This window comes from Lagenorhynchus albirostris, chromosome 7 (assembly GCF_949774975.1).
Source record: "Lagenorhynchus albirostris chromosome 7, mLagAlb1.1, whole genome shotgun sequence".
Taxonomy (NCBI): domain Eukaryota; kingdom Metazoa; phylum Chordata; class Mammalia; order Artiodactyla; family Delphinidae; genus Lagenorhynchus; species Lagenorhynchus albirostris.
In genome coordinates, this window is record NC_083101.1 from 12,994,017 (window position 1) to 13,010,335 (window position 16,319).

The 16,319-nt window shown below is 48.2% G+C and overlaps 1 protein-coding gene across 1 annotated transcript in view; it reads left to right on the forward strand.

Annotated features, from left to right (window-relative positions):
• Positions 1–16,319, forward strand: part of TTLL11 (tubulin tyrosine ligase like 11) — a 244,838-nt gene that overhangs the window by 185,714 nt on the left and 42,805 nt on the right. The window contains exon 7 of the mRNA XM_060154432.1: positions 15,662–15,913. Within this exon, the coding sequence (XP_060010415.1) occupies positions 15,662–15,913 (252 nt within the window). The remainder of the gene's footprint in view (positions 1–15,661; positions 15,914–16,319) is intronic.

Below are 16,319 nucleotides of genomic sequence, written 5' to 3' on the forward strand. Positions count from 1 at the left end.
GCTTAAAACAACAGAAATGTACCTCTCACAGTTCTGGAGGCTTAAAACAACAGAAATGTACCTCTCACAGTTCTGGAGGCTTAAAACAACAGAAATGTACCTCTCACAGTTCTGGAGGCTTAAAACAACAGAAATGTACCTCTCACAGTTCTGGAGGCTTAAAACAACAGAAATGTACCTCTCACAGTTCTGGAGGCTTAAAACAACAGAAATGTACCTCTCACAGTTCTGGAGGCTTAAAACAACAGAAATGTACCTCTCACAGTTCTGGAGGCTTAAAACAACAGAAATGTACCTCTCACAGTTCTGGAGGCTTAAAACAACAGAAATGTACCTCTCACAGTTCTGGAGGCTTAAAACAACAGAAATGTACCTCTCACAGTTCTGGAGGCTTAAAACAACAGAAATGTACCTCTCACAGTTCTGGAGGCTTAAAACAACAGAAATGTACCTCTCACAGTTCTGGAGGCTTAAAACAACAGAAATGTACCTCTCACAGTTCTGGAGGCCAGAAGTCTAAACTCCCAAGGTGCCAGCGTGGCTGTGCCCCCGCCTAAGGCTTTAGGAATCTTTTCTTGCTCTTTCCAGGTTCTGGTGGTGTTTCTTGGTTTGTGGCAGCATCACTCCAACCTCTGCCTTTGTCTTCACGTAGCGTCTTCTGTGTGTGTGTCTGTGTCAGGTCTCCCTCTGACTTTCTCTTCTGAGGATACCTGCCACTAGGTTTAGGGCCTACTCTAAATCCAGGATAATCTTGTTGCGGCGAGCGGGGGGGCTACTCTTCGTTGTGGTGCGCGGGCTTCTCATTGCGGTGGCTTCTCTTGTTGCGGAGCACGGGCTCTAGGGCGCACGGGCTTCAGTAGTTGTGGCACGAGGGCTCAGTAGCTGTGGCGCACGGGCTTAGTTGCTCCCCAGCATGTGGGATCTTCCCTGACCAGGGATCAAACCCGTGTCCCCTGCATTGGCAGGCGGATTCTCAACCACTGCGCCTCCAGGGAAGTCCCCAGGATAATCTTGAGATTCTTAACTTGATTACATCTGCAAAAACCCTTTTCCAAATAAGGTCACATTGACAGATTCGAGGGGTTTAGGGCCACCATTCAGCTCGCTATAGACCTCTAGCTATTATCTGGTTGTTTCCTGAAGCCCACACAGCGAGAAAGGGTCGCGTTGGGGAGTAGACCCTGCTGGCTGGCTCTGAGGGGGCCCTCGGTCAGGTCTTCGCCACCCAGACGCTATGAGACAGGCCCCTGCACTTAAGAAACCTACATCTGGGTGGGAAGGAGCTTTGCGTGTTGGTTACGAGTGAGTCTAGCTGATCCAGATGACCTTGCGCGAATTATGTGACCACTCTCGTGTCTCATACGGAAAGTGTGACGTGTGGAAAATGGGAATCATATTAAGAATAACAAGGACCTCAAAAGATTGCTGCGGTGCGGGGGGATCCAATGAGAGGATCAAATGAGAGGAGGAGATCAGCAAGGTCCCGGGACCCTGATCCCATAGCCTCTGCCAGTAACCACCGTGTTCCATGCTTCCACCTGTAGGACCCCTCCAAATATTTGAATCCGAGCCTCTGAATGGAAAAAGAACAGTGTGTGTGTGTGTGTGTGTGGGGGGCTTCTGTTCAGGTCCCCAGAAACCAGGGTGAGGAAGAGGAGGAAGCCACAGCTGACTTTAGGGTTTTGAGCTTGGTTCACTGGGAGGATGAAGTTGCCAGTAACAACATGGAAACAGCAAGAAGCTGGTTGGGGGTGGGGAGGTGGGAGATGGACTGGGAATAAATTGTCTTGAGCTTGGGGGCCAGGGGGATATCTGGGTAGATCTGACTGGCAGGCGTTGGACTTAGAAGGTGACTTTTAAAAGCTACACAGAGCTTAAGAGTGAAGGAAAGAATTGAACATGTTTGGCAAGTTCAAGTGCTGTCAGAGATTAAGCCTTTTGCCGGTGCGGGGGAGGGGGTGGAGGGCAGAGGGCGAACCAGAAAAGGGAAAATGAACGTTGTGTTCACACGCTTTGGTTCGTGGTCACAGCACCCCATTTTCCGGCCAGCAAAGTGGGCGCGCCGCTTTTTTCTCCCCAAGCTGTTGCTCAGGTTGCATTAGATCATGGATGGGAAATTGCTGCAGAGACTGTGCACCAAACGGTAGCAAGGGGCATCAGGTATGGGCCTCAGCCACGTCTCCCCAGATCCTGAGCACGACAGGAGAGGCACAAGGGCACCCTTCCTACCTCTGTGTTGTGGCTGAGGAAGCAGTAACTGCTCGTTCACCAGGTTTGAAGTGGCCTTGATGGTGGACTCTATTCATCGTCACCAAATGAACCATATAATAAAAACTGGAATTTCTCCATTCCCTGGCGAGGGGTGGAAGCTTTCGCCACGATTTTTGTTTTTTGGAAAAGCAAGCAGAGCACTTCTCTCACGAGCCTTGTGGAGCGCTTCTGCTGCGACGGGGTAGGTCACTCAACGTTGCCATGACGACCAAGGAAGAGGCCAGCTCTGACTTCAGCTCTTAGTTTCAGGGAAACTAAGTGACAGACTCTTTTGTTTTCTTTCTTGGGGAAGGGGTGCCCCACCACCTTCCCGTTGGCATGGAAACCTTTCACTCCCACCAGGTGAGGTGGTCACATGGGGAGATTAATTTATTTGAATGGGCATCTGGAGAGACCACTGTGAAAGGAGAAAGCGTCAGGACACGGTGGTTCTGGCCATTATGACATGATAAGCACCCTGCTCCTCGGGGAGGGGTGGTGGGTGGGCACCGTGGCCTCTAGACCCCAGTCTGTGTGTCTCCAAATCGCTGGAACTTTTCAGCTGCCTTTTATCAAGGACCAGTGATTTCTCTGGCATTATACGAGCTTCTCTATATGCGGTGTTACACTTAGTGCTCACTGCAACCCTGTGCATTGGTATTATTGTCACGTTTTGCAAATGAGGAAACTGATGCTCAGAGAGGTTAAGTACCTTCCCCAAGGTCACTCAGCTGGCAAGTGACCGTGTCGGAGCTCAAACCCAGACCTGCTTGCTGCATAATCCCTACAACTCTTGCCATTCTGCCGCCCCGCCTTAACCTTGTACTTGAACTTACACGAGCTCTCCGGAGTCTCTAGAGCCATCAGGGAGACATCGTCTAAAAAACGTACCACGATAACTAAACATTTAATACTTCTGTGAGAAACGCCACTGTAAACTGTCTGGATGCCTGCTTGGGGAATTAGGCAATGACAAGATAAATTAAATACTTTAAATGGATTTTGACAACAACTCTATGCTGGGGGAATTCAAATTGCATAAAGAAAAAAGTTAGACTTTCTCTCTGGACCTGATTTCTAATATGCATGCCTAATTTATTAGCCACATTTTTTAAAATCTAATTTTGTTAGGACCAAAGTTCTTGGAGGAAAAAAGTGTTGTGGGTTGGAGGAGGCGGGTAAATCTTCCTGGAGGAGGCTGGGCTTGCTCTGACCCCATGTGCATGATTTTTGAGGGGGGTGTTCGATAAATACACATTGAATGAATGATAACCGCTACCATTGCTTTCTCACTTACTAAGCTCTGGCCAGGATGCTAGCCCCTTGTTTTATGTCCTCCCATTGAATCCCTCCATACCCCTGCGATCAGGGTTCTATTGTCCATCTCCATTTTCCAGAACAGAAACGGAGGCTAAGTGATAGAGCCACTTTCCCAAAGCCATACCCTTAGTAAGGAGTGGAACCAGGACTATTATTCTTTTTTTTTTTTGTAAACTTACCAACTACCCTTCCTTCCTTCCTTCCTTCCTTCCTTCCTTCCTTCCTTCCTTCCTTCCTTCCTTCTTTCTTTCTTTCCTTTCTGTAGTTGTGGCACGTGGGCTCAGTAGTTGTGGCTCACGGGCTTAGTTGCTCCCCAGCACGTGGGATCTTCCCAGACCAGGGCTCAAACCCGTGTCCCCTGCATTGGCAGGCAGATTCTTAACCACTGTGCCACCAGGGAAGTCCTGACTATTATTCTTCTTACCATAAATTATTATTGTATTATTACCCTAAAAGTGGCTTTATAGAACCTCAAGCTGAAAATGACACCCAGAGGTCACCCTGCCCATTTTCTTGTCTTCAGGCAAAATTACAGCAAATTCTTCATGTCATTTGTCTTAAAGAATACTGTTCTTACACAGTCATTTATCTGCGTGTCTTTTGTCTGTTTGCTTTTTGCATCACCTATTAGATGTAGAGTACTATGAGGGGAACGAACATGGATGCTATCTTTGGCAGACTCACAGTCTCTGGGAGAAAGAAGCCGCAGACTTAAATAGCCGTAATATAAGTTCAGAAGATGACACATTTCACAAGCGAGGTGCAAATGAAGTGCTGTGGGGAATCCAGAAGAGCGTATTTTGGGTAGGAGGGATCAGGGAAGGCTCAGGGCCAGCTGGCATTTGAAGTGAGCTTTGCAGGATGAGTAGGATTGGGGCCTGGCTATTGGTGAGAAGGGGTGAGTGGAACACAAGCACCCAGGCACAGCATGCACCCCTGAAGCATCTCCACGTGTAACTGAGGTCGCCCAGGGAGACTGTGTAGGGCAGGAGGCGGGCCCAGGGCAGAGGCTCAGCGGACCATCTACCACGAAGGGTCCTCAGAGGAAGAAAAGCAGAGGATGGAAAGACACCAGGAGAATGCAGGGGCATAGAATGAGAGTTTCAGAAAAAGAGTGGCTGACTGCATCGGATGCTATGAAGAAGCCGAATGAGGGGAAGATCAAGGAGGTCCGTGGCAACGAGGAGGTCGGTGGTAACCTTTGAGAGAGCGGTGTGTTCGGAGCAGTAAAAACAGAAGCCAGCCACTCATCCTGAGGCCGGGAGGGGATCAGCACAGAGGGACTTTCTCTAGGTCGTGCCCCACCTGGGGAGGGCTGTGATTACAGTCTCCTAGCGGAGGGCCAGCAGAGAACCCCCCACCCCCACCCCGGGCACTGCCCAGCCTCATGCAGGAAGCCTGGAGAGAACAGACTCTTGCGAGTCAGACAGACCCAGGTCACCGTGTAGGGGGTGCGTGACCTTGAGTACGTACTTTATTTTACCTGAGCTCAGCTTCGTCTGATGGACAAGAGCTATCGCTTCTTGAGTGCTTAGGGCATGCTGGGTACGATTCTAAGTGCTCTACATACATTAGCCCATTTAATCGTCACAACAGTGCTACGATGTAGGTAGAGTTATCGTCCCCATGATACAGATGAAGACACGAGCAGATTAAGACACTTTCCCAAGGTCATCAGCTAGTTATGGACAGGGCAAGGATTCCAACCCAAGCATGGCTCTGGGATATATGTTAGTATCTCCACCTTAAGGTCTCAGCGTGGCTTAAGCAGGGTAATCAGTACACAGGAGAGCTCCTAGCCCAGAGGAGGCTCAATAAGAATTACTCCCTTTCCCTGACCCACTGCAGATTCAAAGTCAGGCAGCCTGGCCCGAGAGAGGCCTGGGGGATCAACCTCACGAGTCCTCACTCACATTAGTGAAAATGTCATGCAGAATGACACCCACAGAATCACCTTGCAAAGTCGGGTGCAAATGCCACGAGCCCCTGGGACAGAGTCCAGTGAGAATTGTTTTGCATTCAACACCCACGCGGCAGGGATTGGCCAGCTGCCGCCCTGCGAATCAGTGACAAGTGAAATTCACAAAGCGAGCAGATTTCATCTGAAATCTGGAGGAAGGAGTATATTTGACCAGGATATGCCTACTGAATCCCTGACTAAGGGTTCACTGGGTGCACAGTAGACAAAAGGGAATTAGGATTACCATAGAAGAGGAACTGGGGTTTGGATGAAATTGAATGCCAAAAAGAATTACAGTCTAGGCAAAGGATGACTTCTGTGCATGGGTTTCCCCACTTATTGTCTGGATTCAGGCAGCCCTATACTTTGGTGCAGAACTGTGTTCAAGCATTAAAATGCTTTTTGTTGCAGATAGGCTCTGAGGATGTAATTAAAAGGATCCCTTCATTAGCAGAACTGTACAACGCAAGCTCAAGTTGGCCTTTTCTGCTAATTTTGGAGGTGGTGAAACCGAGGCTAATCCAACCACTAATTACAACCGTCACACAGACAGTGCCTTGCTGTCGCTACTAGGAAGTCTTTGTTCTCCCCAAGTGTTGACAGTATATTCCCAGTAACTGGGAGACAAAAAAGTAGAAGAAAGATTCATTCTGGCAACCAGAAGGAGGGCTGTGGCAGCGTAGGGGTTAAAAATGTGACCTCTGGAGTGAGGCCACTGGATTCCAGTCCCGGTCTTATCCCTGACGCAGCTGACTTAACTTCCCAAAGCGTCAGCATCCTCAGATGTCAACTGGAGTCAATCATTGTGTCTAATTGATAGAATGGACACGGGAACTCACCGAAACAATGACTATTTTCACTACCGGTTATTCTGAACAGTGCCAGGAACTGTGTAGGGGTTATCGTCATAAACAAACAAGAGAGGTGTCACCCTTCCAGGCTTCCAGTCCAGTGAGAGAAACAGGCATCAAACAGACAATTGCACAAATACAAATAACCATATAGGTATACTTGTGACAACGACTCTGAAGAAAAAAATAATGGTGACGGCAGTGATGATGACGTACAAAGCCTGGAATGTTATATAGAAAAGCATGGTTGATGGAACTCGGGAAGCTATGGGAAGCTTTTTGGAAAAGGTGATACAGAATCTCAGATTTGAAGGACGAGTGTTTTTCAGGTGGAGACTTCGGGAAAGAGCATTTACAACAAAGAGGGAGGAACGTGGAACGTAGACCACAGGGCAGGCAAAGCAGGCAGCGACCAGACCCGCCGGGCCCCGCGCTCTCTGGCCGAGGGTGAGGCCCTGTCCAGCGGGCCTCGGGCAGCCCGTGCAGGCCAGGCTTGTCATTTGAAAACCGTTCCTCCAGGATCCAGCGAAAAACTAAGCACGAGCCCAGTCATCCACAGAAAGACAGCGGCCAGCTACTTGGTGGGTTTAAACAGGGACTCTGCAGCCCTTCGGGCAAAAAGATTCCTCCTCCATGCCGGCCAGCGTGGTCGGATGCGTCTGAAGCTCCTCATTCAGAATCAGAATTTTGGCCACTCTGGTGTTTTAGCTCAATAGTGGTGTCGGGTTTTTTTGTTTTTTTCTTTCTGTTTTCAAGGTTCTGAACTGGAAGTCAGAACTGGGCCTGCCCTTGCTACCACCACCTTTCCCTTGATGCCTCCCCTCAAGCAAGTGGCTCTGCTTTGATGTCCCAGTGTTATTTCAGAAGGAAAATGAGACGAGATGATCGCTAGGCCCTTTCTACTCCTCAGTTTAACTTTTGTTTTATGTGGGGCGCAGCAGATATCCCTCTCTGTGCACGATTCTGTGACATCAGTAATCCTCAGTAGAGAACCAGGGTCTCAGATGAGGGTCAGTTATCCAGCGAGGCCCGAGATAATGAGACTCACTTATTTAGGGGATTTGATTAGGTTCGGACAAGAGGGTAGGTGCAGTCTGACCCCGGGCGGCCTGCTGTGAGATTCCCCAGATGGCCCACAGGCAGTCGAAGGAGCAAGAGAACAATACAGTGTCTAGTCACGTGGGCTGGGGGTGGGGCAGAATGCCAAAAAGTGGTTAAAGAAAGCCTGTATTCTCCTGAGTTCCCGGAGGTGTGTGCCGATCTCTCCCACTGAAGCTGGGGACAGGACAGTGAGCCCCTCGAGATGATGACACATGGGAGAGAAAGATGCTGGTGATTATAACCAAAGTGGCTAACAGGAATTGGGGCACCGTGCTAAGTACCACGTATCCATTTTCTCTGTAATTACATCAGTCCTATAGTTTAGGTACCATTATTATTCCCACTTTATATAAGAGGATACTGAAGCTTTGAGGTTATATAACTTGCCTGAGGTCACCCAGCTAAAGAATACAGAGCTGGGATTCCAGCGGTGACTCTGGACTAACCCCAGAGCCCACGCCCGGGTTCCCCAGGCCGGCGCCTGTGGGGAGGAGCTGTCTGGCAGCATCTCCTCCCACCCTCCCCTGCCTGAGTGACGGTACATTTCACTGTCTCTTACTGCCCGTGCCCAGAGACAAAGAAAGCAAGAGGGACCAGGGCGAAGATACTCACGCCGGGCAGAGGGGCAGAGCAGAGAGAGCCCTGTGGGAAAAGAATCCCTTAGGGAGGTCTTTGTTAAACGAGCTGCCGGTTGGTTCATCTGGAAGATGAGAGGGCCGGGCCACATGACCCCTAAAGGCACTTCCGGCTCGGAAATCGCCTGAGTTCTGGGTCTGCGGGAAAGGGGGCCTTAGACTAGGTCTGTATGCTTGTTCTTTTGTTAATTCGTTGCCTGGCCCGATGGGTAGATGCTCGTGCGGCATATCCAGCCTGGTGGCTCCGGGAATTCATCCCAGGTGGGGGCAGAGACCTAGTCTGCTGCTGCCGCCATTGGGGGCCTCCATGAATTCCCACACGTGAGACACGCAGTGCCTCAGTGATCGTGTGGGCCTGAAACTGTGAAACAGAGATTGATTTGTTGGGCAGTGGAAGTGGAACAGCCCCATCCAGATATATCGTCACACTGAGGTCAGTTACAACTCCCCCCCGACCCAGCAGAATCATCCGGATGCTCTACACACAGGCTGTGTTTTTGATCCTAAAGAATGCAGCAGTTTTGTGCTGGGCTTAGACTAAGTGCCCTCCCAACCGCTCTCCCTCGTAAGTAGGAGGAGACTCCTCTCCCATTGAAAAGGAGGAGAAAATGAGTTCAGAGAAGTTTCGTAACTACACTGAGTTGTAACATGATGGAGTGGAAAGGGCCTGGGCTTTGAACTCAAGCAGATCCTTGTTCAAATCCTCACTCAGCCATTTAATAGCTGAGTGACCTTTGGAAAGTAGCCTAACCTCTCTGAAGCTCATTTGTCAGCAGCAGAATGGAGCCACTTATTATACCTAACTCATAAGGATCATTGCCAGGGTCAAATGAGATGTTACGAGTAACCGACCTGACTCTCAGATATTTAATGCCCGATAACTCCTCATGTATAGAAGAAGCCATAGTGCAGTGGTTAGAAACAAGGCACCTGCCTTGTTTAGTTATACATGATAACTCCTCATGTATAGAAGAAGCCGTAGTGCAGTGGTTAGAAACAAGGACACTGGCACCTGCCTGCCTGGCTCTCTGTCCTGGGTCTACAACCTATTAATTTGTATCTTTGTGCCTTGGTTTCCACATCTGTAAAATGGGAATAATGATAATGCCTGCTTTGTAGGATTTTATCAAGACTAAATGTTATAAGATGGCAGTTCCTGGCACATAATCAATATCATCACCATTGTGTTTTATTGTTGATGTGACACTGTGCTATGGAAGAAAGTGATTGAGGGAGGTAGAAGTGGCCAGGTGAGCGTTCATAGGAACATTGCACGAAGGGGAGCCAGTGGGAATAGACCCAGCATGGATCTAGGTCTTACAGGGACTAGAGCATCAGCCAGATGCCTCACTAAATCCCTTTCTTCATCACTTTGGAAACACATGCCTCACCCGTCTATCGCCTTCTCTTCAAACAATATAGCATTGCCATCAAGCAAATGGGACCCCTGTGATGGAAGAGATTTATCAAATGACACAGCCGGGCTACATGGTAGTTATGTTTATTTTTAGTGACTTTATCCTCCAGCTCTTTAAATTAGCTGCTGGGCTGACTTAAGGGACTTCTTTGGGGCATTGTTGGCCGTTTCTTCCGGAATGCCAATGTGCCTTTGAAACCCCCAAGGGGCTGGGGGGGGACATGTCTTGGCCAAACGGCGGGGAAAGGAGCCTGCCTACCTCCCTCCATTTGCCAGGGCCTTCCCGCTGCCCACCAGGCTCTCCTGTCAAGCCACAGGATTGCCCGGGAACATGATCCAGGGCCTTCGCTCCCTTTCACCGAGACCAGTGATCCTTAGACTTCAGCCCGCATCAGAATCCCCCACAGGGCTCGCTAAGGCAGAGCTTCTGAGGCCGTAGGTCTGGGGTCGGGCCAAGAGTGTGCTTCTCTAACAAGGCCTCAGGTGCTGCTGCTGCTGCTGGACCAGGGACCACGCTTTCAGAATCCCTGAGCTTGAGTGTTCCAGTAGCTTCCTGACATCGTCCACTCCGCCCTCGATCCAGGATACACACTGCTGGCAGATTCATCCATCTTCTCTGAACAGCTGATTTTGCCACTCCTTTCCCCCAAATCTCCCACAACCTTGTCATCTCCTACACTGCCACGTCCAAGCTCCCTTGTCCGATACTCAAGATCCTATAAGACCCAGACCCAAGCTGGCTTCCTGGTCGTATTCGTACCTGCTCCCCTTCCTGTACGCCACTAAGATCCAGCAAGCCGACCTACTTCCATGTGCTCCAGGTCCCACCTCTGGGTGCTCACCTGGCCACTCCCACCTGGCTCAGTCATTGTTTATGGATGGGTCTAGTCTTCCCCCCACCGGGTCACGTGCTTCTGGGTAGCTAGGACTGTGTATACCCCACCTGTGTAGCCCAGGCCCCTGGGACAGGTAAGTGCTTGAGAAATGGTTCATGAACGAATAAATTATTGAAGGGATGCTTCACTAAAAATGGGAATGATTTCTCTGAGAGAATTCAAGCACCTTCTCTGAAACTGGAACTTGCTGTATCTACCTTCCTATTTTGTTAACTCCCGAGAATATATACATATAGAGTTTGTACATCAGAAGAAAAGTCTTTGGTTTGATTTAAATCAAATTGGCACAAGAGCTACATAGTGAGCTAAGCCTTGGGTGTGTAGTGAGACAGTCCGGAGTACAAATTCTGATTCCACCATTGATTTGTGACATTGGGCAAGTATTAAGGTTCTCTGGGCCTCAGGTTCCTAATTTGTAAAATGGGACTCGTTTCTGCCTACCTTGTAGCGTTGTTTTGAGAAACCAGTGAGATCATATATAGATAGTAAGCTGCTTGACACAGAGTGGGTCCCTGATAAATAGTAGTGATTCTTAACAGTAGGCTTTCCAGGCAAAATAGTGGTAGGTGGTTTTTCACAAGAGTTTTAATAAAACAAAATTCCATTTTATTTGAAAGACAAGAATAGATAAAACATTCCAGGATTCTTTCCCCTATTTTAATGAATCAAGGACACACCAAATTCAATTTAAGAAAAAATACCCCAAAGGACCCCAAATAAGCTTGATTTATATTTTCTTTACCAGTCACTTCTATTTCATGTTTGACTTTTCCATTAAAATGCTATTAGGTAAAAACAGGATTTTACAGTATTTGTGATAACTTGGATCTCAGTGTGATCATTGGAATTATCTCCAGCAGAATAACCATTTCTCCTCGTTTTATTTCCTCTTATATATCAGCCATATCTTTACTGCCTTCTTCCAGTTGAGTAAAACCACTTCTGCCTGAATTTGTGGTTTTGAGTCCATGAAAATATCTGTGGCTTTGAGGGCCCTTTTCATCCTGAGGTTATTAATTGGGATTCAGGAAGGAAGGGGAATGGTAGTCATCCAGTAAGAAAGGTGAGAGGCTGTCACGGAGAAGAGAAGACAAACCCATCCTGTGAGGCTCTGAGGGTGGGTTGGGATGTGGGCTATGGACACCAGAGGGAGAACAGCCTCTGACGTGCCATGCAGAAAACCTTCCCAGCCTGAGAGGTGCCCTGGAGGTGGTGAGGTCCCCCTCATCAGGTAACCCAAGCTACGGCCACCCCCTTGGATGATCTGCCAGTCAGATGACCCACTGGTGCTAATGTCCTGTCTACCTGGGAGTCATTTCTTCTCTAAAATGACATCATTGTGGAAAGGTTAGGAGCTAGATAGAGGTGGTGGTTACACGACATTGTGCATCGCGTGCTTTAAAATGGTGAATTTTATGTTACGTACGGTAGACCACAATAAAAGAAAATAGATGACATCGTTGGACAGAATGATCTCCAAGGCTGCTGCTAGCTGTTAACATGTTATGTTTCTGGGAGGGAGCACGTGGCTTAGGGGACTGGCTCCCAGACTCTATTTAGTCAAAGACGAGCCATGTAGACACTATCTGACTGACAGGGAATGGCCAATTAAATTATGGTTCAGGCATTATATGGAATATTATATGTCCATGAGAGATTATGCTCATGAAAACATACTTAATGCCACGGGAAGACACTTATGATATAATGTAAAGTGTAAGAAAAAAGGATTTAAACTACCCATGATGTGATCCTAACTTATAAACATAGATAAAAAATCAAAACATTCTTAGTGTTTATCCCTGAATTGTGGGATTACAAATGATGCTGATTCCTTTATACAGTTCTCAGAATGCTTACAAAGACCATGAATTACTATTGTAATTTTTTAAAAACTATTTAAAAACAAAAAATAAATAACAGTCCTTTGGATTTGGTAACCCCCAATGTGAACCATGATGTGTTTTGGAATAATAGGGCAGCAAGATGGAAACAGCCCTGGTTAGGAGAACTGATGTGTAATTCCAGTCCAGCCAGGGCAAAGAGCTGCTTCGCCTTGTTGCGCCTCAGTTTCTCCGTCTGGAAGAGGGGTATAAAAATAACAGTGTACTGCACATGTTTTGTGAAGAGCAGATGAGATCATGAAAGTGGGACGGTTCTGTTGATTGAAGAGTTCTCAGCCCTTTGCTTTGTCATGGAGTGTATTCAAACTGTGTATTTCCAAATCTTTTCTTTAACAAAAACTTAATGAGTGCTTTTGAAGTTAGTGATTGCCACTTATCCAGGAATTTAAGAGCTAATTTCCAGTAACAGTGCTGCTTTTTTTTCTCATCTTTCTTCCTATAACCTTAATGTGAAAACATTTTATTTCATCTGAAGTGTAACCACCTGACTTTTATTTACAGTCTTAAATTCAAGGAGGTGATGATAAAACCAGTTTAGCTGAAGGGAAGTTGCACCCACTCCATCCCACTCCCCCTGGGAATGCAGTGCTTCTCAGGAGGAATAAGGTCCCTCCTCTTTGTAGGAGGGAGCATTTGTTTCCCCGGAACCATCCACATTGTTGAACTTTAGAAGAGGTTTTCCTTTGCGCTTCTCTGGTTCTGCCTGTCCTCGCTTTGAGACCCACTTAGAAGGAACCATGAACAGAACTTACAGGACCTTTTATTCACACAAGGGGGTTCTCTTTCTTGGAGGCTGGCTCCTTGGACCAGCATAAAGAAAAGACCATTTTGGTAGGGCCGTCAAGTATGCTGTTTCTCTCTCGAACCTCTTTCCCGTTTAAACGAGCTTATGGGGTGGGTACAAAGCATCATAACCTTGATGTTTTATTTGAAGCTCACCTTGCTATTAAAAGCAAACTTTCCCAATTCAACAAATTCAATGAAACATTTCCGAAGAACCTAATACGTGCCAGGTCCTGTGGAAATAGAGTTGAATAAGATGTGGTCCTTGCCTTCAATGAGCTCACAAAACAGTGAGAGGGATTGGCGTGTAAGCAGGTGCAGCGCAGTTGATGAGAGGAGTGAAGAAATCCAAGGGGCAGGAGTGGGACATGAAAGACAGTCTTCAGCACGGTCAGGGGAACAGCTGAGCTGGTTCTGAAAGTGGAACAGAAATGTGCCAGGCAGCCAGGGCTGGGAAAGTCTTCAAGGGCTGAGGCAAGCAGGTATGAAGGTCCCAAGACAGCCCAGCTTGGTGACTGACGGTGTGCTTGGAAGTGGGAGCTCTGGGGACGAGACCATTTAATAAAGAAAAGAAAAGAGTAGAAAACGGCCTTGGTATTGAGCTCAGCACCATGGGATGTGGCTCTTCTCTTCCTGGATCTCTTAGCCAGCTGGGCAGTACTTACTGGCCGTTCACACCGTGCTCAGGGTGTTACCAAGTCCAAGCTCGTACTGCTCGCTGCACGACAGGACAATAACTAGAAAGACAAGGTGTCGGGGCAAGGAATAGCGCCTTTATTCAGAAAATCAGCAGACTGAGAAGATGGTGGCCTAGCGTCCCAAAGGACCATCTTCCTGGAGTTAGAATTCAGACTTCTTTTACACTAAAAGGGGAGGGGGTAAAGTCCTGGTTACGTCAGACTCCAGAGGGGATGTGTTAATTTCTTCCTTCCTGCAGCCAGTCACAGGTGGGCCTAGTCAGGAGGTTTCCTGTGAGCTAAACAAAGGTATTTTACCTTCACACTCATCACATGGGAGGCAGGGTACCCAGAGACAGCCATTATGTATCATTTAGGCTTACAGGCAACATCCCTTTAGTGATTAACTTGTAGCAAAAGCAAGAGAACACAAAGGTTAAAGTAAAAGTAACAGATTCAATGAGGAGTCAGATTTGTTGTTCCCTATTACAAGGGTTCTGTCTCTGGAATGGACACACAGGTGGAAAGGGTTACGCCTGGCCCCTCATCCGCTATGGGCAGGACAAGAGACAGGAAAGCAAGGTGAGCTTCAGGTGCAGAGACAGGCCTGAGTGTGGAAGGGGGCTGGGCGTCCAGCAAGCATGGGTCTCTGTGTCCAGGCCAGGCCATGACTGGGGTGGCAGCAGAGGTCAAGGCCTTGCAGGGTACAGTGTGTCTAAGGCAATGACAAGAAATAAGGAGGGCAGAGAGGGAATCAGGCAGGGCCTTGCATGCCAGAGGGAGGAGTATGGACTTTATCATGTAGGCACTCAGGAACCACAAAAAACTGTAGGAAGTGCGCATCCCAGCCAGGTCTGCTTTAAAAGGGCACCTCAGGTGCCATGTGGAGGATAGGTCTGTGGATGGGAAAGGCCGGAGGCGGGAGACCCCATTGTTAGAGTCCAGGAGAGAGCAGACAAGGCCAGGGCAGGGGGAGAGTGGAGTGGGTTCCAGGGCACATTAAGGATGCTGTGGAGACAGAGGGAGAGGAGGGGTTGGAAACATGCAGATGTTTCCTGCTTGGGTCACTGACAGATGGTGGTGACATTCGAGGAGACAGGGAGTGTGGATTTGGGGTGAGGGGAAATGGTCATGTCGGTGTGAGGTTCCCGCGGGTCACCCTGGAGGGTGAACAGGTGATAGCTGCATCTGTGTGTCTGGAGGTGAGAAGAACATTCCAGCTGGAGGTGCATATCTGAGAGTTAGTAGCTGTGAACTTTCTCGAGTATCAGGATAATTTCCGAAGAAAATATCCAGACAGGAATGACAACAGTACGACCATTTTTTTGGTACGAGTTCCAAATAAGAAAATAGTTAGGCTACAAACTCCCGTTGTGCCTGTTCCTAGAACTGGGTGACTACTGTATCTTTGCACATGGTTCACTGAACTGTCTGTGGCTTCTTGCCAGCCCTCAATGAGATTTTTATATTTCTTAATTATTCAATTACTACCCATAAGTAGGAGTTTGAAATCAAACCCAGACTGCTTCATAATAGAGTATTCTCTTCAGTCATGAGTACGGAAAAGGAAATTGTCCGTATTGGGAAGCCAGGCTGGTGGAACGGAGGAAGTGTAAGTCTCTAGTCCCGGCTCTGTCCTGGGTTCAAGTTCTGGCTTTGCCACGCCCTAGCCGTGTGAGCTTGGGCAGGTCACTTCTTTGAGGTCAGTCCTCTGGTTTGTACATTAAGAATAGTAATAATACACCCCCCCCCCACCGCAGGTTGCTATAAATCTAAAGGAAAGGAGAGTTTGGAAGGGAAAGCAATCTGCGTGCTGTAAAGCCCGCTCTAAATGTTGGTTCTATCATTAACTCCTTGTGTGCTGCAGGTCTCAGCAGCTTGGGAAGCCGTTAGCCTCAAAGGAAGAGCCTTCTGAGAGCGATGTGGCCAGTGCCTCGGCAGGCAGCGCCCATCCCGAAGCCCACCTGCCCTCCATCTGCCTCAAGCAGGTGTTCCCCAAGTATGCAAAGCAGTTCAACTACCTGCGCCTGGTGGACAGGATGGCAAACCTGTTTATCCGGTTCCTGGGTATCAAGGGGACAATGAAGTTGGGACCAACAGGCTTTCGTACCTTCATAAGGTCAGTGAGACCAGCTCCTCTGGCAGGGTGGAGACCAGCCGCACATCTGGCTGGTCCCGTCTCTCTGACTGCGCCTGGGAGAATCTGTGATGCCAGATCACAGCCCCACTTGGGGTTGGATTGGCCCAGCAGCTGGCACTGGGCCTGGCACATAGTAGACTCTTGTTTGTTGAATGAATTAATGAATGTTACGGATGTGACAGTATTCACAACATTATGTTTGTGGTTAGAAAACAGTTCTGCGCTACCCTGAGCTGGGTCCTCATTCATATATGAATAATTGCCCCTTGGACTCAGACAGACCTCGTGCTTCTAAAACTGGGGTGACGTTCTCCCAGTGGTACGTGGCTAAGTGCTGAGCTTTTATGAAGCCACAGCAGAGACACAAGCCACATCTTCCAAAGTG